We start from the raw sequence: 25,452 nt of genomic DNA on the forward strand, positions 1-25,452 counted from the left end.
ATGGAGTTTTATTGGTTGCAGTTTTTTTCCTTCTTGTGCCGACAATGAATTAAGGAACTCAGATATCTAAAAGCTACAGTTCCACTTGAAAAATCTGGGACTTGCTAGCCTGAGGCACTGACCTTGTTGCTGGAATATCATGGTCAAAAGTAGCTCTGAAATGGTTTTATCTGTTCCATTTATTTATGCAGGAATAAACTGTAATACAGAGAGACTGTTGCTAGTTAAAACTCATAGATGAATAAGAAGCCAGAGGTTACCTACAAACATGTTTCCCCTGAATTTCCCTGGTGGGACTATATACTGGTAAAAAATCTGTTTTTCTTTTTTGTTGTCTGACACTCGGCTCAGCCTTCTCACCTCTCCAAGAAAGCTTCCTGCTGCTTTATCAGTGTTCAGAAAATTGAGCCAGGTGGCACTTGCCAATAATCCCAACACTCATGAAGCTGAGGTAGGAGCTGATCTTGAGTTTGAGGCCATTGTGGGCTATTCCATCAAAAAACCAAAAACCAAACCAAAAGAAACAAGTGTAAGCTGGCTGATGCTGGCTTAAACCAAACCTAAGTAAGGAAATCCACAGCCAAGCATGAGGATCTTGATTTGAGTGGGCTCCTTTTGATTCCTTGGCCAACCCAGCTCCTTCTCACCTGATGATGTTGCTCTGCCTGAAGTGCCTGCTTCATTCTCTCCAATGTTTGCCCCTTCTGTCTCTCAGATTGCTGCAGACATCATCTCCCAGAACAGTGCCCTCCCCCAGCATTCTGCAATACATCTGTAACACCTTTCCTTCCCAGGGGTCTGCTTCACTGATAGTCCTGTTTCCTGGTTTGCTTATTTGTTCCTTAGGTTCTCCCCAGCTAGTGAAGCAGCATCTTCAGTCTTGCTGACTGCCTCCTCCCGACCTATGGCAGAGGTGGAGAGGCGTTTAATGATGAATGATGTGAATAAGTGTCATTGTTCAGCAGTCTGGATATGATTCTGGTTGTATTGTTAGTCCCAATTTTTTTTTTTATTAAAAATTTTTTCTTTTTTTCATTTTTATCGGTATCAGGGATCGAACTCACGACCGCCTGCTTGCAAGGCAGGTGCTTATGCCGCTGAGCTAAACCCCTAGCCCCGTTAGTCCCAATTATGTGTTCACGTTAAGAGGTCTCTTTGCTGTGTCCTTCATGCTTCCTCCCACACGCCACCCTCCTTTGCACAAATTTTCTAATTCTTTAGTGTATGTTTTTGTTTTTTTTGGTTTTTATTTTTAAAATCTGGTTTTATTACTTCCAGTAGAAATGGGCTACATGGGGTGGTGAGTGGGCTGCGCTCAGCGTCTGTGTGGACTGGGAGAGGATACTTGAGTGCCTGGCAGGGGGAAGGTGTGAGGCCAGCCTCAGGGGGCTTCAGTGACGCTTCTGGGCCAACAGGAAGGAGTCATGGCAAGCTGTGGCCAAGCCACCAATAAGGTTAAGGAATTCTTGGAAATCTAGCTGTCCATCACTGTCGAGGTCCAGTTTCTTCATCATGCGGTCAAGGACACCGGGGTCCTTCTGGTTCTGCAAAGAAAATAAGACCTTTATATCGCACTTCTAAGGTGCTTTGAAATATGCTGCCACATTTATTCTCAGAGAAAGGCACAGAAAGGTTGTTTGCTCCTGGTCTTTCTGCAACACTAGGTATTATTCAAGTTCAAAAGCTCAGTGGAATGCTTCTTTCAGGTGTCATATGTGATTCCAATAGGTAAATCAGGTACAAGTGGAGTGATTTCAGTTATAAAGAGGGCGCAGGCCCTGCCTGATTAGCTGCACCCTCCACTCATCTGAACCTCCAACACATTTATAGCCAATGGAGACATGTGGGTGGTTTAGAAAGCCATTCCCTTAGACGGTGCTAGTCCTGGTTCAAGTGCTCAGTAGGCTAATTAGTTGGTGTGACTACCCAGTAGGTGGTGCCTACCCTGTCATGCAGTGCAGGTATAGACCACTGTCCTACTCCAGAGCCTCACCAGACAGGACCTTCCTAGAGCTTTTGGGATGAAGGAATAATGCCATTTCATATACCTCTTCCCATACATGGAGAAAATAAGTCTCCATTCCCTGTGTTAGGCAGTTTGTACACTAGGATCTTTAAAACACTTCCTACTTCAGAGAATAGACTTTAATAATCACGCATCGCTCACCCTGATGCCCAGAGGCTCAGTGTGGCTGTATGCAGACTGCCTGCCTCACAGGGTGTGAGAAGTCAGCTGCTAGTGCACTTTCCATTCCCTGGGTTTTGTTTCATGTTGTGGGCGGTTTGCAGTGTGGGGCTAGAGCCATACCTTTGTAAAAGCACCCAGTTCTTTGTTCATGAATGTTAGGAACTCTGTCTTGGAGAGTTTGCTGTTATTCCCATCCTTTCCAGCATACTTCTGGAACACAGCAATCAGGGACTCAATGCACCGCTCAGTCTCTGTAGGGCTGGACATTTTTGCTTTGGAGAAAAAAAAATGTAGAAATCAGATAGGAACTAGATACAAAAGACTGGATACTGGAACACGCCAGAGCGTCTCATCTTGTTTTGGATCCAAGTGGTTTACTAGAAAGGTCATCTTTCAGGGGGTCCAAGATGGCTGTAAGAAGTCACAGAAAGTTTTGGATGTTGAAAAGCAGCCAGGAACCATTGATTTTACTGTGAAGCTACTGAGGAAAGAGAAGGAAACCAATGTGGTAACACCATCCTTAGGACATCATCCTCTCTGCAGGCCTTGGCTTTTGTCCTTCCACTTCGAGGTGCCACTAATTCCCATAGGAATGGCAAATGGAACGTCTCATTTCAGAACTGAACTATAGCCGTGGTGATACCAGGAGGTTCAAATCCTTTGGGATACTCTGCTTTCCTCATAGTGGAAAGCTACATGGAGGCTCTCACTGGGCTAAGTAAACTCCGGACAGCAGGGACCTGGGGCCCAGAGTGAGCTGATGGGCTCCCCCTGGTGGATAAGAGCAGCAGCTGCAGGCTTTCTGGGACCGTGCAGACCACACCCTTATCTCTAGGCATTAACAAGGATTTGTTTGGATTTCAATGTTTGCAACTCAGCATTTAGCCTATAATTTGCCTTTAGGGTAGACTTCCCAAACATAGAGCTGTGGGCTTTTGTGCCCCTTACTTAACATGTGCTGACCTGTACAGCTCTGGCCTTCCTTCCTACAGTTGGCCTTTCCCCATCTTAACCCCAGGGGCTTGCCAGGATGCAGGTTGTGGCTGCCCCTGGGATCTTGGAGCATTTCAAGCCCTGAACTATCTGGAGGTAGAGCCTTTCTCAGTTACCACAATGTTGGGGAGTTCCCTCTCCCACAAAAGGAACTTATTAACAAAAATGTTGGTAGGTGGAGGGCTTGGAGGAAAACCAAAATACCACAGCCTAGGAACAGACATGTTTGCACAACAGGCTCTCCTTATCAGGACCAAAATCTCAGTCCTACTAGCTGAGGCTGAGGGGAAGGTCGCAGGGAGAGCTCACCAGAGAGGGGGACAGGTTCCAGCTAAGAGGACTAGATCTGTGGCCATTTTCTATCCCTACAGCTGCTTCTGTCACCTTACCTTGCAGAAATCAGAGTACTCTGATTTTTTCTTTTCTTTTTATTGGTACCGGGGATCGAACTCACGACCACCTGCTTGCAAGGCAGGTGCTTATGCCGCTGAGGTAAATCCCCAGTCCTTTTGGGTCTTACTCTGCAGTTCAGGCTGGCCTTGAACTCACTTTGTAGCCCAGGCTGGTCTCAAACTTGCAAAGATCTTCCTGCTTCAGCCTCCCAAGTGCTGGGATTACAGGAGTGTGCCAGTACCCTGGGGTTAGATTTTGAAATTTCAAAGGGCCTTTCTGACCCCCAACCATGTTGGTCTTGATTGTAGTTTAGGCAGTATTTTTTGTCTTGAAAAATGTTGCTTTCACTCACATGAGTAAATATCACATTGTCTCTCTAGTGTAAAAAATAATAAAAACTGACAGAATAATGGGATCCAAAAAGTATAATAGATACTGTGAAAGTGAAAGGGAAGAAAAGTGCTTTAAAGAGTATAAGGGTATGTATGGTAAGATAGATGACCATATTACTGAATCTCTTGGAAGTTGAACTGAAGGATTGGCACTGTCAGTGTTTGAGTATCTAGCCACTATTTATGCTTTGATTTTGTGACTTTGGCAACTATTTTTTAAGACGACAATGACTAATGTATCAACTAGTGATTCTATGATGATAATTTTTTTTGAATTCAATATTCTAACCCTTTTCTGTTTTTCTATTTTCTTTAATTTTATTTGAAAAAGAGAACGATATGCAATATAACAACCATTGTTAAATTTCTTTCATTCCGTTTTGAAGTCCTGTATTGCTATTTGTTTTGAGTTTGCTGAGTTTATGACTTTTGCTTTGTCTTTCTTTTGACTTTTCTTTTTTAAATAAAAAAAGAAAAATGTTGCTTTTAAATACAAGGAGAAAATGTAAACATCTCTGCATTTCCTGCCCCTTAGCAGTAATTCCCTAAAGCAAAAGAAACGCGATTATCAAATTACAAAAATGGAATTCCAGAATTGGTAGAGCCCAAGGGGACTTCCGAGATGGGTCCTGAGGAGGCCCAGAGCTTTGTTCTTGGTATGGCAGCGGCTGAAGGAAAGGAGAACCACCGCTCTCCACCCTCGGAGTTTTACTGGGGGGCTGTGACGGCAAGGAAAAAAGTGCGGTGAACAAGATACTGTGGAAGAATTTTTTGAAAGACTCAACATTTGAGAAAAGAAAAAAAAAAAGGACTAAAAAAAAGTTTTCTCTTACCCCCCCCCCCCCAACCTTGGTCGCAACCACCTCCCTCAGGAAGTCGTATTTCTGCACCACAGCTGGTGCCACGCCTGCCTCAACTGCAGTCTGACCCATTCCCTTTTTGGACAGGAAGGAGAAGAGGGAAAAATGTGGGAGGGTGGTACTGATAAGTTACCCGGAGACTGACAAGCAGTTTTACCTCCCGGTAAAGAGACAGCTGGTGAATATTCTGGACCCCCGAGGTGCATGTGTCTCCCGTCAGTCTGCTTCCGCGGCCAGGCGGCACAGGCCGGCCTGCAGGAGCCACAGGGCGTGGCGCTGCCTATAGAACTTTCCTACGGGCGCCCAAGCCCCGCACTCATAGAACTCGTCTCAGCTTTGCGGGACCAGAAACCCGATCCGGCCCCCACTTAACAGAAGTGGAAGTAAATTAATGGAAAGCAGGCAGAGCTCAACGTGGCCGCGACAGCAGCAGGAGAGAGCAACAGGGTAGAGCAGCAGTGGGGAGCAGTAGGGACGGCGCCAGCGCCCCGCAGCGGGAACAGGAAGGCCGGAGGGGTGGGCGAGGCCCGGCCCTTGCTCCTCGCCTTCCCGGCAGCTCCGCCCTTGGCCTTAGGCCCATCGCTCGCTGAAACTCTGGCTTCCCCAGCACTCAGGCGCCCAGGTTTGAAAGTTCTCTTCCTGGTCCTACGGGGCCCCTTGAAACGCCCCCCTCAAGTCCGGCCTGGCTTCCTTTCCTTTGGGACCCCAGCCTCGCCCGCGCAGTGAGGGTGCGCGGCGGGGCGAGGGGTGCAGGGGGACCGAAGGGACCGCCCTGCCCCTGCCGCCCGGCCGCCGCCCCTAGGCCGGGGGCCACAGGTGTAACTCTGGGCTGCTGCTTTGGGTCCCCGCTCCCCTGCTCGCCTTTTCCTGACCCGCTTCCGGCCACGTCCACCCAGGTATCGGCGACAACGCCTGGGGCACGGCCCGCCGCCCTCCCCCTTCACTGAGGCGGGAAGGGAAGCTGGGAAGCCGACTTACCGAGCAGGTCGGAGCGGAGCGCGGCGGAGACTGGAGCGCGGGGCTGCGGCAGAGCGGACTGGCTGGCGCGGGCCCTGCCTGGCCCGCCACGCCCGCCGCGGCCCCGCCTGCTCCAGCCCACCCCGCTTGCTCAAGCCGGGACCAGCCCACCCCGCCCGCAGGTCCCGGCGTGCCCGCCTCGGTCTTCTCCGCCAAGCGCACAATTTGGCCTTAAAACTCACGTACAGCCCTTGTGCTCTCCGGGAGGGAACGCTTTTTCACTCTTTCCTTGTCCTGTGAACTTAACACTTTAAATCTCAGAGTTGCGAAAAGCGATCTGCAGGGCCTGTCAGGGCCCCCAGGTCTTGCTGTGTACCAGCACGGTAAATGTTTAATTTAAAAACATTCATTGCGGTAAAAGACACATTGCCATTAACTTCACAAACGCTACTCCACCTCGCTTTGAACACACCTGTCAAATGGTTCTTGCTATTTTCGGGACTGGAACTTGAAGATCTGTTTCGTTTTTTTTTTTTTTTTTTTTTTTTTTAGGTAGGATTTCATCCTGTGGTTCCGCTGGCCTTGAAGTCACTTTGTAGCCCAGGCTGGCCTTGAATTGGCTTCAGTCCTCCTGCCTCAATCTCCTGAGTGCTGGGATTACAGGTGTACGCCACCTCATCCAGTTTCCTAATTACCTTTATGAGTGTGATAAAAAATATGGTGAATGCTGCAGGCTCACAAAATCTAGCATGTCTTCATCTTTTTTTTTTTTTTTTTTTTTTTTTTTTTTTTTTGAGACAAGGTCTTCCTAGGTAGCACAGGTTGGCCTTGAGCTCACGGTGATCCTCTTGCCTCCGCTTTCTGAATGCCAAGATTATAGGTATGTGCCACCCGCTTATCTCATGCATCTTTCTTGTTTTTTGAGTTAGAGTCTCCCTTCTCACTGTGCAGTGCAGGCTGGCTTGAACTCACACATATAACCTAGGCTGGTCTAGAATTTACAGTAATCCTCCTGACTCAGCCTCTTGAGTATTGGGATTACAGGCATGCATCACCATGCCTGGCTCCTCAACCATTTTATTCATAGGATCTAGCATCTGGCACTGTGTGACTTCTGGTTCTTCCCCAAAACTAAAATGATCATGAAAGGTAAACGTTTTGAATCAGTTCAAGACGTTGATGTAGCGAGAACAGTGAAGTTAAAAGTTTATGAAAGAGGCCTTCCAGAACTGCTCCAGAGGGTGGCATGAAGGATGGGAGAAGTATTTTTGTGTGTGGGTGGTGGGAGGGCGGGGGCTTGGGGTAATGACAATTTTTCTTTTACTGTAATAAATTTTAAAAATTTAAATGCTGAAATTTTCAGTCATAAGTGTATGTGCTCACTCTGCACATTCATGTTAGAAAAGTAGAAAGTGTTATACACTAACAAAAAGAGCTTCCTTATGTTTGTATTAGTTTGCCAATGCCCAAGTTATATGACCAAATTACTTGTTAATTCCCTTTGCAAACACAACTATTTTCTATAATGGGATGGATACCTTGGGGCACCGACCACATTGTTATAAAATAGCTGTAGCTCTGTCATACTGTTCTGTATGCTCCATCTTCCCGGATGACCTAACTGATATGTTAACCATTGCTCCCCTCTGCAAAGGACAGATGTTATCTAAAATTAAGTGCTAAAATTAGTTGACAAAGGATTGTAAATTCTTGCGAGACCTCTCTGTCCTCTGCAAAGGGAAACAAAGGTCTTCCCCATTCCTTAGCTGATCAAGAATTTCCTCATTTCCTGATCCACATCCATAAACCCCTTTCTTGTAATTGCTCTTTCTACAAAAGTCTGTGAAAAGTTTTAAGCGAGTTACACAGCTTTGTGAACTCCTACTGCACTGTGTTCCTGGTACCAGGTTAAATAAAAGCGCCCCTTTTTCTTAAAAAACATGTCTTGCCCCATTTTTGGACACCATTTTGGGGGCTTGTTTTTGGAGTGCAAGAGAAAGATCCATTTTAAAAACAAGGAAGAGGGGGCTGAGGATATAGCTCAGGGGCACAAGTGCTTGCCTGAATTTGATTCCTGGTACCAAAGGGAAAAAAACAAACAAAAAAAACCTCCCACCAAAACCAAAAACAAAAAAACCAAGAAACAAGGTAGAGAGTAAAAGCAGAATAGGTACTAGTCACAGAGCAGGTCCCCAGGAGCCAGGGCTATCTCTTTCTCCCCACTGGAGATAATTAATAAGCAGTAGTGACCATTGCCGGGTGGATTGCCATAGGATTGTTGGTGGTTACTGCCAAGGGATTATTGCCACTTTTTCCTTAAACTTTAAACTGATAACAGCTGAAAAGCAAAAAACTGAAACTTCAAACCCAAAAAAGCAACTGCAAGTAAAAGTCACCCTGTGTTAGTAAGACATTTGTCTTTGTGTTTGCAATGGAGTTGGGAATTTTACTTATTTGCTTTTATTTTTTTGGTACCGGGGATCAAGCTAACGACTTTGTACTTGTCAGGCAGGCGCTTATGCTGCTGAGCTAAATCTCTGGCCCAGGGGTTTCACTAAGAACTAGAACTTCTGGCCACTAATCCTGGTTCTATAGCTTTGTTGTAAAACTTTTTGATAAGACTCCTTGCTGTGCCTTCTGAGGTTCCATTTTTTCATCTGTTAAGGTTGAGTTTGTCTTTCCTATTTCATAACATTCTTCTGGCTCTCCGCTAAAATGATGGTTTTGAGGAAGAGGGCTTCAAATCCTTCAGAGTAGATGGAGACTGGAGGGACTGGGCTGCGGGCATTCTGGTGTCTGTTCTTGCCCTGTTCACTCACTGAGCACATGGAGCCAAATCTTCATCTCTGTGTTCAGCCTCTCTAGACCCACATTTTCTGTCACTTGTTTGGGAAATTGAAAGCCCCCTCTGTGCATCAGACTCAGTAACTCAAGAACATTTCATTTTCCCTAAACAAGTATGTCTCTCTCTAGCTTCCCTTTCCCTGCCAGGGGTGCTGTGCTCCTCCGTTTTTGTGCTAGGGACTTGAATGCTTTCTTACTCGCACTTCTTATCAAATACTAAGTGATGCATTGTAGCTTCCACTGTTTTAGTTTAATTTTCATTCCCTCTTTTCACTTATTTTCTATCTATTTCCTTGCCCTTCAATGTGTTCTGCTGCCGGTTAAAAACACATTTTCCAGAGCTGGGGATTTAGCTCAGTGGCATAAGGGCCTGTGTTGGGCGCAGGCGCTCAACATACCATACCCCACCCGGGACTAAGGACCACGCCAGCTTCCGCAATGCGCTACGTCCCTCCTTAAATTAGCCAACCCGTGTGCACTTCGTGCTCACTCCATACTCTGTGGCAACTCCTGATTGGCCACAGCTGGATATAGTAGCCGGAGCCTACATCCCATTCCCGCCCTGCTTCCTTGTGGTAGCCTGTGATTGGTCACGGCCGAATATATAAACCAGAGCCCGCCTAAATAAACTAGCAGTTAACTGTCGTCCACAAAAGCGTCTCCTGTCTCCTGTTTCATTGGAGCTGCGCCGGTCAACTGGTGGCCCGTACGGGGAGCCCGGAGCACTGAGACCCTCTCTCCGACAGTACGAGGAGCGCTGAGACCCTCTTTCCGATGGAACAGAGACGTTAACAGGTAAAACCGTCAAGCGCCGATAGCGGGGGCTACTTGGCGGGCGGGGGCTGACAGGTTAAACTGCTCAACGTTGGTAGCGGGGGCTACGCAACAGGCAGCGGGGGCTGCAGGGCCGGATAGCGGGGGCTATCGGGCAACCTTGAGCGGACGCGTCGCAAGGATCAGGAACTCGTAAAGAGAGTTCTGGGGGCCGTAAAGAGGCCGGTTTTGGGGGCACCGTAAAGGGGTGCGGGGACTAAGCTGTCCCTGTACAAAAAAAAAAAAAAAAAAAAAAAAAAGGAAAAAGAAAAAAATAAAATAAAATAAAAATAAAAAGAAACTCTTGAAATTCCGGTTAACATGGGTAACACGGCTACTCAGCCACTGTCAGTCGCCTTAAGCGACTTACTGAGAGAAAAGGGATTACAAATGAAACAAGAACAAATTCAAAACTTCCTCGATCAGGTCGATAAGGTAGCACCTTGGTTTGGTCCCATGGGGTCCATTACCATCCCCAGCTGGGATAAATTAGGGAGAGATCTTGACTTTGCAGCAGAAAATGGTCTCCTGGAGCCAGGAGTCAGACCCCTTTGGCCAGTGGTGAGAAGCTGCCTTGCAGACACCTCTTGTCGTGACCATATAAGGGCTGGCGCCATGGCGCTTGATTACCATCAGGCAGAATCCTCCCGCGAGCAATCTCGTGAGTCCAGTGCTGCAGGCAAGGTGACCCCACCCAACTCAGAAACAAAGGACTCGTCAGATAATGAGGGGGAGGAAGAAGTATACAAAATGGTGGATGCAGACACCACCAAAAGAGGGGAAGTCACACACACGCAGTCGAGAGGGCCTTACTCTGAGGCCATAAATGAGCTGCAATGCAGGATTTCTCAGAGTAAATGGGTCAATGAAAGTGAGTACGGGATCCCAGGGCCACCCCGTATAAGACCTACAGCTCTACCTCCCGACCCGCCAGATTATCATGCTCACCAGAGACCCTGCCATCAGCTATGTAGCTGTCCGCAACGGGTCCAGACGTCCCCTGGGACATTCCAGGAAGACCTTTGGCATCAAGTCAAAAGAGAGGACCCAGGAGGCCTGGGCCATTTTCTCCAGGCTTTTCCGGTTGCTGTAGATGCTCAGGGAAACAGAGCCCACCTGCCTATAGATATGAAGGCAATAAAGCATCTTAAGGAGGCCAGCACCATGTACGGTGTTAATGGGGCGTATACCCTGTCCCTAGTAGAAGCCATGGCAGGAAATGCCATGACACCTGCTGATTGGGCCAGTTTGTGCAAAGCAGTGCTCAGCCCAGGCCAATATCTTGATTGGAAAGCTTGGAATGTTGAACTTGCCACAGAACAGGCCCAAGCTAATGTCCAGAACAATCAGGCCGCCTGGAACGTAAATATGTTATTAGGACAAGGGCAGTATCTCAATAACCAGCTGATATTTCCACAAGAGGTGTATGCACAGATAAATAGAATAGCCATACAAGCATGGAAACGGGTCTCGGCTAGGGAAGAAGTCTCAGGCCACTTGACAAAAATTTTGCAGGGCCCGAGCGAGCCTTTTTCAGATTTTGTGGCCCGCATGATGGAGGCAGCAGGGAGAATTTTTGGGGACGCGGAGACAGCCATGCCACTCATTAAGCAGCTCACAGCTGCTCTGGGTCAGCACCAGGTGTAGTTTGTTAACTTGGCAGGAGTCGGGGCTTGCCATTGTTGACGGCCCTACCACGAGACAAAGCAGAAGCCGCATCCAAACTTATTCAAGAGCAATTAAAGTTAGGCCATATCAAACCCTCAAGTCTATTCTGTTTAAACAAAAGGAGGGTATTGCCCAGGGCATGACACCTAGGGCCAGACTAAATCTCGCCCTCTTCACTTACAATTTTGTAAACATCAACCCACAAGGATCCACGCCAGCACAGCTACATGCCAACCCTGTCGCACCCAAACATGGTTGGGTACGCTGGAAAGACCTCCTGCATGGGGTGTGGAGAGGCCCCAGCCCAGTACTTAGTTGGGCGAGAGGGGCGGTCTGTGTCTTCCCGCAGGAAGAAGGCAGCGAACCTGTCTGGGTCCCGGAACGCCTGATACGTCCCTGCAAACCACCAGACCCTGACCCAGAGGAAACGTCAACCACAGAACAGGGGAACCAACAGGAGCCTCACAAGCCAGACCAAGCAAGTATACCCACAACTCCCATTAACCATGGCACCTTGGCCAACTCCCCTGGTTAGTAGCCTCCTTTTCCCTTCCTTCTTGCATCTCGTACGGTCCTTGCAGCCAGTGACTTTTCTAAATTGCTCCACCGCAACCTGTTATATGTTATAATGTTGGGATAACAGTACACTTTCAGCTGTTGTTATGCAGGTACTCCAGTTCGCACCGATTCCAGTTATGGCGGACTCAGACGAGTTTCCTGTGATCCAGCTCGGGCCAACTCTCCAATTGGCTTTCATAAAGGAATGGGCAGGAACAGGGGCTCTGGCTACCATAACTACACTTGCCGCATTCGGCAGTCTACTTCTGCTCTGTCGGATTCGCAGACAAAGGAATAGGGACAAAGTATCAAACAAGCATTGCTGATCATGGAATCTGGTCAAAGCCCGGCAGCATGGCTCGCCATGCTGTGACGCAGGTGTGGAGCAAAGCATCGCAGGGGGTGTCGTCCTTGGCCAGGAGACACCCCGGTCCCCATGTCGGTGAGCATGTGGGTTGGGCTCATAAAACAGATTTCCCGCCCCCTCCAAAAGAGCACCAACGAGTAGTGAGGCACTGTCATGACTGCAGCGTGACACCTCACGAGGGGCACCGACCTCTGGAGACCCTGCGTCAGTTATAAAGAAAGGGGGAGATGTTGGGCGCAGGCGCTCAACATACCATACCCCACCCGGGACTAAGGACCACGCCAGCTTCTGCAATGCACTACGTCCCTCTTTAAATTAGCCAACCCGTGCGCACTTCGTGCTCACTCCGTACTCTGTGGCAACTCCTGATTGGCCACAGCTGGATATAGTAGCCGGAGCCTACATCCCATTCCCGCCCTGCTTCCTTGTGGCAGCCTGTGATTGGTCACGGCCGAATATATAAACCAGAGCCCGCCTAAATAAACTAGCAGTTAACTGTCGTCCACAAAAGCGTCTCCTGTGTCCTGTTCATTGGAGCTGCACCGGTCAGGCCTGCTCAGCAGATGCCAGGTCATGAGGTCAATCCCAGTACCAGAAAAAAAAAAACCACATTTTCCTGCCAGGTGTGGTGGCACGCTCCATAGCAAGACCCTGTCTCAAAAAGACACAAACAAACAACCCCCCCTACCTCGACATTTTCCTAATGTGCAGGCCTGATCAGTGGTTTACTTCAAAATAAAACAACAAAACAAACACAGTGGCCTTTATATAAAATCCAGGCTTCTTAATTTCCATGGGCTCTGAATAACCACTGTAACCTTAATTAACTGAATGAAATTTCAATTTATTCATTCAACATGTATTTGGGACTTTTTTTTTTTTTGATCTGGGGATTTTTTTTTGATCTGAGGGCCTTCATACTGAGCTACTTTCCCAGTTCTTTTATTTGTTTATTTACTTTTAATTTTAAGGATCTCACTAAGTAGCTGAGTTGCCTAGACTTGGCTTGAATTTGAAATCCTCAGGTTTCAGGCTCCCAGAGTGCTGGGATTACAGGTATGTGTCATCATGCTAGACTTTTGGAAACCCATGTGGCAAGCCCAGCACTGGTCACTATAGATACAAATGTGAGTGAGAGATATAGCACCTGCTTTCTAGGAAGTCTGTAGATGGAGTTTAGACCTATCTTGGTTATGAGAGAACAGCCCATGGATAGCTACTAGGAATCTTTAATACCCTAGATTTTTATATGTGAAAATTTGTATATATATAAGAATCCCCCCTAGGGGGGATGATTCATATCTTTCATCTGATTTTTAGAAAAATCTAAAATCAGATAATACTAAAGAATTATTACTTTAAATTTCTCTAGGCTCAATCAACCTTCCAAGCCCTACTACTTTTATTTATTTATTTTTTTATCGGTACCGGGGATCAAACTCACAACTGCCTGCTTGCAAGGCAGGTGCTTATGCCCTTGGCCCTACTACTTTTAAAGAGAAAACATTTCACTTGTAGTCTCTGTTGAAGGGGCAATCCCGGTGGCCACATTTTCAATGATTAGACCTTGTGCCTTTTGTCACATCTGCATGTTTTGCTGCTAGCTCTCCGTTCAGACTGTCCATGCATAGGATGAGTGGATGTTTATATATGACATGACATGGAAAGAGGAGCTGGAGTTGATCAGTCTCATGCTGTTGGGAAGCTGAAATTAGTGACTCGTAGAGAATTAGGGATTTAGAAGATCTGAATGAGTCTTTGCATAAAGAGAACCCACAAGAAGACACCAAGACACCATAAGTGGAAGCTATGAAATCTGGAAGAAATACATGGAATAAGGCCAGCTGCTAACTAGAAATAAAAGAGATGAGTTGGTCATTAGCTCAGTTGTGTAAGTGGGGGAGCTCTGAGTGAGGAGTCCCTCATAATGTATGTTTTTGTTCTTCCTGAACTAAGTTAATTAGTTTTTCCTGAATTTCTATAGGACATTTAATCTTTCAATAACTCATTATCCATGAGGTGGTTTGAATGAACGCTTGGAAAATAAATAAACCAAATAAGCAAGAACTGGTGGGCCTTGTGTGTGGGGCCTAGGAAGAGAAAAGACAGACAATGCTTCCCGTGAGCCCACCAGCGCATGGGCTGAGAATCACCAACCTTCCCCCAACCATTCCCCCTAAGCAACCGGCTGAGTTGATAGCAACTGAGTTACAAAAGGCAACTGAAAGTTTATATTGTATGTTTGACTTTGCAGTCCTGGGGCCTGCGGTTTGAGCATCTATAGGGTGGATAACATTACGCAATACAGCAATTATGGGGGATTTCCTTCTATCTTGTTTTTGAAATCCAATATTGTTCTCGCTGCTTTTTTCTTTGTTCTGATTGTTTTGCTTTATTTGGTTTTCTGTTTTGGCTAGTTTTATTCTATTTTGTTTTGGTTTGATTTTGCGATATTTGATGGGATGGACAAATATTGTGTAGATAACAAGTTATATACTATGGTAACCATTGTTTTGCTACTGTTATGCTACTTTGAAGTTCTGTGACAGCTTTGTTTTGATTCGATTTATTCTGTTTTGTTTTTTTGGGTTTTATTATCTTTAAAATAAAAAGAAAGCAAGAACTGATCAGAATGAAGCTGGGATCAGGCCTGCTGAGTAGACTGCCCTGGTGGTCTCACTCCAGATTCATATAGAAGAGGCTTCATTAGCAGATTATCAGTCACAGGAGGGAGAGTTCAGGAAAGTAGCATGGAGAGGTAACTTTTGCAAAGTAGATAAGCAATGAGTCAAACTGAAGGATTAATACAGGCAAGGAGCTGAGGCCGAGTGAGAGCTTGTAAATTGATAGCTGGAAACAAAAATGAGGTACCGAAGAAGGAAAGAGATGTTCAAGAAGTAAATGTGGGGATTTCTGCAGTCCAGGGGAATTCTTATATGCAACTTGATCACGGTAGGTTTGGCTAATATTTTCAGGTGGGTACAACACAGTGTACAAGTGTAATGACAGGGCTGTGACCTGGGCACACTGACGGTGTTTGGGAGGTAATGATAGGCTTATTCTGAGGTGAGTAGAGAAAGTGGTTTATGAGTTGGGCACTGAAGGATGGATCAGAGGTCACTCGTGGAGGGTCACAGTCCTGAAGTCAGGCAATATGACAGCATTAGCAGCTGCTAGACTGGGATTCAAATCCCAGTGCCACAATGTATTAGCCAGTCCATCATTTAAACACTTTTTTTTTTAACCTGTAAGATGGAGAAAATAGTTGCATGGATTACATCTTAACTCATGCAGAATATTTAGGATTTAAGGTAATGGGTTCAAAGGAAGTTTTACACATTGGTTTGTGCAAAAGCAAGAGGGGATGAAATGCAGTGTATGCTCTCAGCTCATGCAGGTAGTTCAAGGGTACTGGACTCTGATAGAATTTTGGCGCGGCTAAAAAGATAAGAAGTATGAAATACAAATGACCTTTATTTTAAGAATGTGGGGAGAGACCCCCTAACCCTCTGGGGTCTGGCATTGTCTCTGGGGGCTGGCATTCTCTCTGTCGGACACATGGAGTGGGGACATACATGTAGCTTAGGTTTGGGGTGGTGCCTAAGGGGCATTAGTGATGCACAGGTAGCCCATTGGTGTTCATTTCGTGCCACAGGTAAATTCCTAGGGGCGAGGAAGATAACTTCAAGATAGAGCCTCTTGGTTCTGCCTCCAAAGCTTTACTGGCTACAGTGTCTGGCCTAGGGCAAGATTCTTTCAGACTCCAGAGGATGGGATGATGGTCAATGGGGGTAGAAGCTGTGAGACATGAAACTGGAAAGCCCAGGGTTGCATCATTAGGGGCTCTGCCTGGATATTTGGGTTGTAACATTGGCTCTTTACCATTACCAAGAGCCAATGAAGGTTTTTAAGGAGTGTGACATGATCCTCTTCACTTTTGGAAGTGCAAAAAATGTACTACAGTAGAGAGAGGCTAGAGGTAAAGAACATCGTAGGATACTGTTGTTGTAACAAAGGTATGTTGGTCATGATGATGGGGAGAGAAACTTTCCCAGTGTTCAGATGGTAAAACAACCTAGCAAGGTCACTGTTTGAATATGAGAGGTTAGAGAAAAGAAGGCATCAAGAGTGACTTCTAGGACTTTACCTTGCTGACCAGGCAGGTTGCAGTACTATCCCAAGATGGAGAATGCAAACTGAGTAACATTTTTGGGGATGCTTACAGCAATGTTGTGGTTTAATATGGGTCATAATGAGTCTGAGGGAAGTGGGACAATCTGGTGCAGAAGGAATTAGGCATGGCCTGTATTTGTCTCATGTTCTCCTGTAGCTCCTGTATCATCATTCTTACCATGCTTTACTACCATTTTCTCCTTATCTGATTTGTTTTTCTTATTAAACTTCAAGCTTCTTGAGGATGGAGATGATGCTTTGATCATTGCAGTGTTCCTAGTATTCAGCCAGTCATGCAGCAGTTGTATGTGGAGGGAGTGTGCAGAGTGTCTAAGCACTGGGATGGTAGTGGTTAAAAAGCCAGGCACAGTCTGTGTTCTAGTGGTACACAACCTAGCTCAACCAAGGTTTACAAACAACATTTAAAGAGCAAGAGGAGGAAAATGATATTGCACAGAAAAAAGAAGAGAAATAATCAGGAAGCAAAAGGAGTGTTCTTTGGTGTCACCAGAGTCTATGAAGAGAGATTTCTAAAGTGGAGGGAGAGAGTGACAAAGTAACAGTCTATAGAGAAACAGCTGTGGGAAAGGCTGATACAGGTCCACTGGATTGGCCAGCTATATCCTTGGGGACATTGGCCAGGGCACTGGTAGCAGAGGATAGGGAGAAAGATAGATGGCAGTGGATTAAAGAAAGAGTTGGAGATGCAGAGTTGGGGGGGGGGGTAGATTACTCATTTGAAACAAAAGGAGGAGAGATGGAGTGCTTGCTGAAGGTGACATAGGCCCAAGGGAGAATTTACAAACACAAAAAATGTTCAAGTACACTTACAAGCTGTGGAGAAGGAGTTGTCAGAATGAATGAGAAGTCAAATGTAGAGGACTGAACAGATATAAACAATGGAGCAAAATCCTGGTGCACCTGTGGGGGCTGGAGCAGAGGCAGAAGAAGAGCAGCAGGAGGCTGGAGGCTGGAGAGCGCGCGCCTGTGGATTTGGAGGACTGCTGAGGTGCCTTACTCAGAGCCTGGCTGAGGCCATGGAGTGGAAGGTGAGGCCCTGTGGGAGCACAGGCACTGAGCAGGGACTGGAGGGTTCTGTGTCTCTTAGAACAAAGGTGCTCATTCACAATGGCTGAGTGGCATAAAAGCTTGGATAGGAAGCTATTGTTTGTGGTAATTACAGTCTTATGGTTGCATGACTGTGTGACTGTTTGTCTTTTTTTAGTTATACTTAGTTGCTTACCTATTGGACCCAAAGGAGAGGGTTGAGGAATGGTTTTGGGCTATGGTACAGAAGGGCCTGACCAAAGGACAAGGAGGTGAAGGTGTTCAGGGGATAGAAAAGGAATTCTTGTGGTGGGCACACAGTGCAGATCACAGAAGGAAGGAAGAAGGTGAGGAAGAAGGAAGTCTCCGTCACATCAAAGAAGAAATGGGGAAGACCAATAGAAAGAGCTGGGGGCTATAAGAAGTCACTGGTATAGTCTGATCTTTGAGTGAGTTTGATATTTGCTTATAAGAGTGTTATAAGTTTCGAGATTTATAAAAGTTCTTATAAATAGTGCTAAAATCCAAAAGCACTTATGGACATTGAAGTGATTTCAGCTGAAGTGGAGTAGGTGAGGAGGTTAAGAAGCTGTGAGGGCAGTGGATGAGGCAGGGGATGGGCTAGTGCTGAACTCTTCCAGTACAAGGGTGGGGTGCCAGTGTGAAGCAGTTGACAATGTCTGAAGCGACCTGTTACTCCACACTGATAGGTTGGTGAGCGAATGATTCCTGTCTTTGAGAATCCCCAAGTCTAATTTGTTAGTAAAACAGGCCTGAAATCCTAGAAACAAAGTCATAGGTATCAGCAGTATTGGCCCCTTTTAGAGGGTAAGACTTTCCATGTAAGTCCTGAGCTAAAAGTTTACTCTGTGAAGATCAGAACTGTATGGGGAGATGCTTTGGTTTTTCTCCTACCATGCAGCCCTTTCTCAGAGCACTGAAGCCACATTGTAAGGAATGATCCCAGGCTGAGGTCACTCTGGTGTAGAAGAAAATGCTGGGCAGGACTCAGTCCTCAGCCTGTATTCCAGCTCTTTCCCTTATTAGCTAAGTTGTCCTCTAACTCTGAATGTCAGTTTTCATGTTTAAAATGGGGATGATAATTAAGATAAATAAGTATAAAAGGACTCTTTGAGTGGTGTAGTATCATGCAGATGTTAATCAGTACTCACAGTATTGCTGTGTGGATTAAAGAAAAGTGTACTTTGTAAACTGTAGTTTGCAGATGTGGTATATCATTATTGTTGTCCCTCAAATCTTTTTCTCCTCTGACTCCTCCAACCTCTGCCCTTAATTTTGGTGCTCTTTGGTTTTCTCACCAGTCCAGGGCAGTGGTGGCATCGTCAAAGCAGCTGCAGAGTCCCTGTACATGCTGGTGGGAGCTGACTATTTGCTTCTCTCCCTTGTCTCTACATATTTACATTTCCCCACAGTTTCTAGACATCTTTCATACAGTCAGAAGCCATTGAGATATTCCCTGGTCATTTCTTTAAGTTGCTTAATCTTCCTACCACAGGTAGAATTGAGACATTTTCTCTTTCACAATTTCCCACAGGAAACTGTCACATGCATGTTAAATTTCTACTCTGAGAAAACCACATATATCAGTCACTTTCCTTATTTCAAAATACCTGACACTCACAACTTAAGGGAAGAGAAGTTTGTTTTGGCTCATGTTTCAGACTAGTTGGCAGGCCCCAAAGAAGAAATAGCATGGCAGAGAGGCCTGGCAGGGGACAACTGCTCATGTCATGGCATCCAAGAAGCAGAGAAAGAATTAAGGGAGGAGGTGGGAAAGGAAATACACCCTTTGGGTCATGTCCACAGTGACTTTCCTCTTCTCACCAGGCTCTACCTCTTTAACAGCAAGCCAGCTAAAACACTCCTCCAATAAAGTTACCTTTCAAAGATCCTGCCTATGATCACACGGAACTTAGGGTGACATCTAGTTATAAACCATAATACCATGCTATGAAAGATCCATGTCCAATCCATTATGTTTTTTTAAAAGTATTACAGTTTTTTGAAACGGTATCATATAGAGTTCAGGTTGCCCTTGAATTCAATATTAGTCCAGGCTGGCCTCGAGCTCACAGGGATCCTCCTGCCTCAGCCTCCAGAGTGTTGGGATCACAGCCATGTGCTGCTACACACAGCTCATTGTGATATGAATGTGTTATCGAAATATTCTCATCAGACCTGTATGGATTAATTGTTATGTCCAAATTTTTTATCTTGGAATTCAAGGTCATCTAGGGCCTGGTTCCAGCTGTTTTGTATGTTTGTTATTTCCCTTCATTTCCTGTGAACTCTACTCAAGTAGAACTTTTCACTAATGCTTGAAGGCTGAGTTGATTTCTCAGCCAGTTTTCACAGGTAAAAACCACTGATCTCACTGGTTTCCAGCCACATTACTTGTTAAGATATTGACATTCTTAAGGGCTGGCATGGTGGCATATGCCTGTAATCCTTAGCACTCTGGGAGGCTGAGGCAGGAAGATAGCAAGATTGAGCACGGCCTGGGTAATTTGGTGATTTAGCAAAACCCTGTCTCAAAATTCAACAAACAAACAAACAAAGGGCTGGTGATATAGCTCAAAATGAGACCCTGTGTTTAATGCCTGGTGCCATGTACCATCCCAATACCTTGAAATTCTTCTCTTGATAAATAACCTCTTGAGTTCCATCCACCTGAAGCCCTATGTATTGTATGTCTCTCCTGGGCCAGTTGATTTCCATAATCAAGTACCTTAAACATTAATTCATTGCTTGAAAAATGTTCCTATGATGTGCTCCAGCCCTGGGTAGATGGTCTGGCCACAGTTCTGATTGGTCAGTTCTGGGTTATGTTTTGAATAATTCAGATGCCTTTTTTTAACCCTGACTAATACAATTCCTATATGAAGACAGCTTAAAAACACCTCTGTGCAGCTGTCACTCACCTTACCAACTTGGAAAATAAATTCTCTTTTTTGAGCTATTCTTCTTTGGCACTTTTCTTATGGCATGTAATAAACTCTATTTTGAATGGCTAAATATATGCCATTTTTTTTTTCCTGATTAGACTGTCAGCTTCTTCAGGACAGGTTCCATTGTCCCAGTAATACCTTTATGAGTGGCATCACCTACCTTATAATAAGCAAAGTCCTCCTTATCCATACTTTGGGTCCAGGACAAAGATGTGATGGGTTAGCATCAGGCATGAATGTCTTTTTAAATTCAGTTTTTATTTAGAGAACAAAAGCAAAACAGAAAAAAGGGTAGAAATTATATGGGATTTAAAAAAATAACAGTAAGAAATGACTAGTCAAAAAAATAACAGTAAGAAATCACTAGTTGATAAATTACATATTTTTATCCTAGAAGTAGTTGTTCAGGTTACAAAATCAAAGCAAAATGCACAATCAAACAATGACAGCACAAACTGTTCTGTTTGATTAACTAACAAAAATTTAGTAGTATGGTTATGTATCTTATATACTTATACATACAGTTGTATCCTTTAGAGCATTTTCTTTCCCTTTCATTATTATAATATCTATCATATATTTTGTATCTTATTACTCTTTCATTTTTTATTATTATTTTTATACTAGAGATAATATGATATTTACAAATGTGAGTCTAATTTATCTCACTGATGAGGATAGTCTCAAATTGCCTCCATTTACCTATAGAAGCCTTAAGATCATCCTTTTTATAGCTGGGTAATATTCCTCTGTATAAAAATATCACATCTTTTTCATCCATTCTGTGGTTGATGGGCATTTTGGTTGTTTCCTAGATTTAGCTACTACAAATTGTGCTGCTATAAACATGAGTGCACATGTACTGCTGTGACATAACCTTTTCAATTTTTCTGGGAAAATACCCAGAAGGGGAATAGCTGGATTGAATGGAACTTCCAATCCTAGTTTTTAGAGGAATCTCCATACTGATATCCATAGTGGCTGCACCAGTCTACAGTCCACCAACAGTGGAGAAGTGTTCCTTTATCCCTACAGCCTCATCAACATTTGTGATCAGTTGATTTCTTGATGGCAGCTATTCTTTCCGGAGCAAGATGAAATCTCAGTGCTGTTTTAATTTGCATTTCTCGAATGACCAATTGTTGGAAACCACTACAAAGCAGCTCTGAGCAGGATTTAATTTTACTAATTGGCTTTCTATGTTTATCTGTGAGTCTGTACTAGGCCTCAGCCCCTTGCCTGGGGATGGGAGTTGATTCATAGTAAGTGAACCTCTATGAAGCACTGGTCCTGGCTGAGGCCTGTAGTGGCCTGTGAGGCCAGAGATACCTCAAAGGGCAAGATAAGGTCACAGCCGAAGACACTTTGGTTCCAACACTAATTAAGTATATAGGGACTGCAACTGCAGGCATCTCACTCCTGCAGTCTCAATCCTACCCCAAATGTTATCTTGGGGATAAGATGGTTCTCCTAAATTGGCTTAACCTACTACTTGGGGAAGTCTTTGAAGTGACTCCTGAGGTACTGCTCATTTCCTGTGCTTTCCTCAGTTTCCCCGCTTTTTGTCTTAGTCCTAATAAAAGTAGGCTAATCCAGAGAACACTTTGTCATAGCCCTCAGAGTTGTGAGCTCAACTAAAGGGTTTTGACCCTCCTGGAGCCCTAAAAATCATATAATTTGTCTCTTTTTATTTAACCTCTGCCGTACACTCATTTGGAAGATCGGGGATCTAGGTCAGGACCCAATAATCAATGATGGTGAACATTTCTTCATGTATTTATTTGCCATTTGTATACCTTCATCTGAGGAATGAGTGTTCCTCTCAGATGTCCATTTTGGAGAGGGTCTTTGAATTTGGGGGCTTGATGTTTTTCAATTCTTTATATGTTCTGGATATAAATCCTTTGTCTGAGAGACTGCCGGCTAAAATTCTTTCCCATTCTGTGGGTTTTCTTTTCACTTTGTTGTGATTTCTTTTGAAATACAAAAGCTTTTTAATAATATGAAATCCCAGTTGTTGATTCTTTGAAGTACTTCCCATGCAGTTTGTGTTTTGTTCACGAACTCTTTGCCTATTCTTATGTCTTCAAGATTTCTACCTACTTTGTCTTCCAGCAGATTTAGTGTTTCTATTTTAATATTTAGATCTTTGATCGATTTTGACTTTAGTTTTTTGCATGGTGATAGACATGGGTCTAGTTTCAGTCTTTTTTTTTTTTTTTTTTTTTTTGGTCTTTTTCGTTTTTATCGGTACCAGGGATCGAACTCACGACTGCCTGCTTGCAAGGCAGGCGCTTATGCTGCTGAGCTAAATCCCTAGCCCCCTAGTTTCAGTCTTTGGCATGTGGAAAGCCAGTTTTTCCAACACCATTTATTAAAGAGGCTATCCTACTTCCAGTAAACATGTTTTGCCCTTTGTCTAATATCAGGTGGTTGAGTGTCTTTGTAGTTGTGTTTGCATCTTCTAATGTTTTCCATTGATCCTTAGGTCTATTTCTTTGCCAGTACTGTGCTGATTTTTATCACTGTAGCTTTGTAGTATAATTTCAAGTCAGGAATTGAGATGCCTCCTGTCTTGTCTTTGTTGTCCAGAACTGCCTTTGCTATTTTAGATTTCTTCTGTTTCCAAATGAATGTTAGAAATGTTTTCTTTAGATCTGTAAGGTATGTTAATGGTATTTGGATTGGAATTGCATTAAATCTATATAAAGTTTTGGGAGTATGACCATTTTGACAATGTTGATTCTTCCTAGCCAAGAGCAAAGAATATCCTTCCATTTTCTAATATCCTCTTCAATCTCCTTTTTAAGAATAGTGTAATTTTCAGCATATAGCTCTTTTACATTCTTAGGTTGATTCCTAAGTATTTCATTGTTTTAGATGCTATTGTGAAAGATGATATTTCCATCATTTCTCTCTCAGTGAGTTTTTGGTTTGTGTACCGGAATACTATTGATTTTTGAGTGTTGACTTTGTATCTAGCTACACTGCTGAATTTGTTCATTAACTCTAGTGGTCTTTTAGTGGATTTTTTGGGGTCTTCTATGTAGAGTATTATGTCATCTGCAAATAGTGATAATTTAACTTCTTCCTTTCCTTTTATTCTTTATTCCTTTTATTTCTCTCTCTTGTCTGATGGCCCTGGCTAATATTTCCAGAATTATATTGAATAGGAATGGTGATAATGGACATCCTTGTCTTGTTCCTGATTTTAGATTCAAAGTTTTCAGTTTTTGTCCATTTAGTAAGATGTAGGCTGTTGGTTTATCATATACAGCTTTTATCAGATTGAGGTAGAGGCCATCTATTCCAATTTTCTGGAAGGTTTTTTTTTTTTTATCACGAATGAGTGTTGAATTTTGTCAAAAGTTTTTCTGCATCTATTGAGATGACCATGTGGTTCTTGTCCTTGGCTCTCTTGATAATAGTATGTTTATTGACTTGTATATATTAAACCATCCTGCATTCCTGGGATAAATCCCACTTGGGAATGATGTATAATCTTCTTGATGATTTGCTGCATTCTATGTACCAGTATTTTATTGAGAATCTTTGCATCAGTGCTCATTAGTGAGATTGGCCTATAGTTCTCCTTTTTGGCTGGGTCTTTCTCTGGTTTTGGTATCAGAGTAATACTTGCCTCCAGGAATGAGTTAAGGAGGATTACTTCCCTTTCAATTTCATTGAAGAGTTTCATGAGTACTGACATTAAATTTTCTCTAAATTTCTTTTAGAATTCAGCTGTGAATCCATCAAGACCTGGGCTGGCATGGGTGCTTTGATGTGGCTAATAAAGAATCAAAGTTCTTGTGGTCTTTTTTGATGGTGTAACTTTTTTTTTTTGAGACAGAGTCTTGCCATGTAGCCCAGGCTGACCTCAACTTTGTGGCAACCCTCCTGTATCAGCCTCTTGATTGCTGGGATTGTAGTTGTGCTACTGTGCCTGGCAGAAGGTGTAACATTCAATGAGACTTCCTCTGTTTTCTCCTTTTTCTGACTCCCCTGCTCCTATTCTTAATGGATCTGGGACTAGTAAGTTAGATAAACAATCTTCTCTGTCTTCATAAGGCATTGAATAAATTAGGGTACTTTGTGGTTGCTCACACCTGTAACTCCAGCACTTGGGAACCTGAGGCAAGAGGATTGCCATGAATTCAAAGCCAACCTGGGCTACATAGTGAGTTTAGGGCCAGCCTAAACTACATAGCAAGACCCTGTCTCAAAAAAAAAAAAAAAAATGCTCACTCTCATGGCTATAGATTCACTGCAGGCTGGGCCCCTTCCATAAACTTCTACAGGCAGCTTGAGCTCTCCTATGGCATGCCAGCCTGCTTCTGTGGTGAGGGTATAAGACAGAACCAGGGAAATGCTGTATCGCCTTTTAACATCAATTCTCAGAAGTCATACAACATCACTTCTGAAGTAGTCATGAACTCACCAAGATTCAAAAAAGAAGAAACAAGTCCCAGCTCTTGATGCAAAGAATGTCACATGATGACTTTGTAAGACAGTCACATTTTAAGAAGACCTTGTGGGAGGCACATATATTATGACCACTTAGGAAAAATGCAATCTACTACAGCTTTCCAACATCCATCCCACCCCAAATCCTCTGTCTTAGCCAACTAAGGCAACTGCTCCTTTGGTCAGTGATTGGTTTGAGGATAAGCAAGCATAAACCACTTTGGAATGTGAGACTGAAGAGAAGCTTGCTCAGGGATTCATGGAAAGAGAAACAAGTCTCTCCCACTGGATGTGAACTAAGAAATGTATGACTTGACATATCACCTAGTACTGCTGGCCATCCCGTGACTGAAGGATGATGGGGACAGGAGGGTAAAAATGCAGAAAAGCCTCATCCGATAATATCACTGAGCTGCCAGATCTAAGGACCCTGCAGAATACTCTGCCTCTACCAAAGGAAGTCTTTTTTTTGGACATAATAGATAAAAATTTCAGTAATATTTAAGTCAACTTGAATCCAGTTTCATACTTTCACTGCAAAGCAACCCCTCCTCCTTTCTTGAGCTATCTTGGAATAAGATCCTCCAAGTGGAGTCATGCTATCTCTACTGACTTTGTATAAGGTGTGGAGAGCTGTTTTACAAGCCACTAGGCTATGGGATAGTTTGTTAAGCAGCAGTGAATAGCTAGAACAGGGGGCCATTATAGAAGTCACTGTGGGTGGCTAAGTGTGGCAGCACCTGCCTGTCTATAATCCCAGCACTCA

The 25,452-nt window shown here is 44.2% G+C and overlaps 1 protein-coding gene and 1 long non-coding RNA gene across 2 annotated transcripts; one reads left to right on the plus strand and one right to left on the minus strand.

Annotated features, from left to right (window-relative positions):
• Positions 1 to 1,227: 1,227 nt before the first annotated feature.
• S100a11 (S100 calcium binding protein A11) lies at positions 1,228 to 5,942 on the minus strand. Its single transcript, XM_003479047.5, has 3 exons — positions 5,805 to 5,942; positions 2,309 to 2,460; positions 1,228 to 1,544 (listed from the first exon to the last, which is right to left on the minus strand). The coding sequence occupies exons 2-3, from the start codon at positions 2,453 to 2,455 to the stop codon at positions 1,392 to 1,394; spliced, it is 300 nt and encodes a 99-aa protein (XP_003479095.1). The 5' UTR covers positions 2,456 to 2,460; positions 5,805 to 5,942; the 3' UTR covers positions 1,228 to 1,391.
• Positions 5,943 to 6,046: 104 nt separating this feature from the next.
• Positions 6,047 to 12,543, plus strand: LOC134476978 (uncharacterized). Its single transcript, XR_010048842.1, has 2 exons — positions 6,047 to 9,422; positions 11,458 to 12,543. It is a non-coding gene; the product is annotated as an uncharacterized LOC134476978 (long non-coding RNA).
• Positions 12,544 to 25,452: the final 12,909 nt, after the last annotated feature.

This window comes from Cavia porcellus, unplaced genomic scaffold (assembly GCF_034190915.1).
Source record: "Cavia porcellus strain 051 isolate PalLab524CR breed Dunkin Hartley unplaced genomic scaffold, mCavPor4.1 scaffold_1, whole genome shotgun sequence".
Lineage (NCBI taxonomy): Eukaryota > Metazoa > Chordata > Mammalia > Rodentia > Caviidae > Cavia > Cavia porcellus.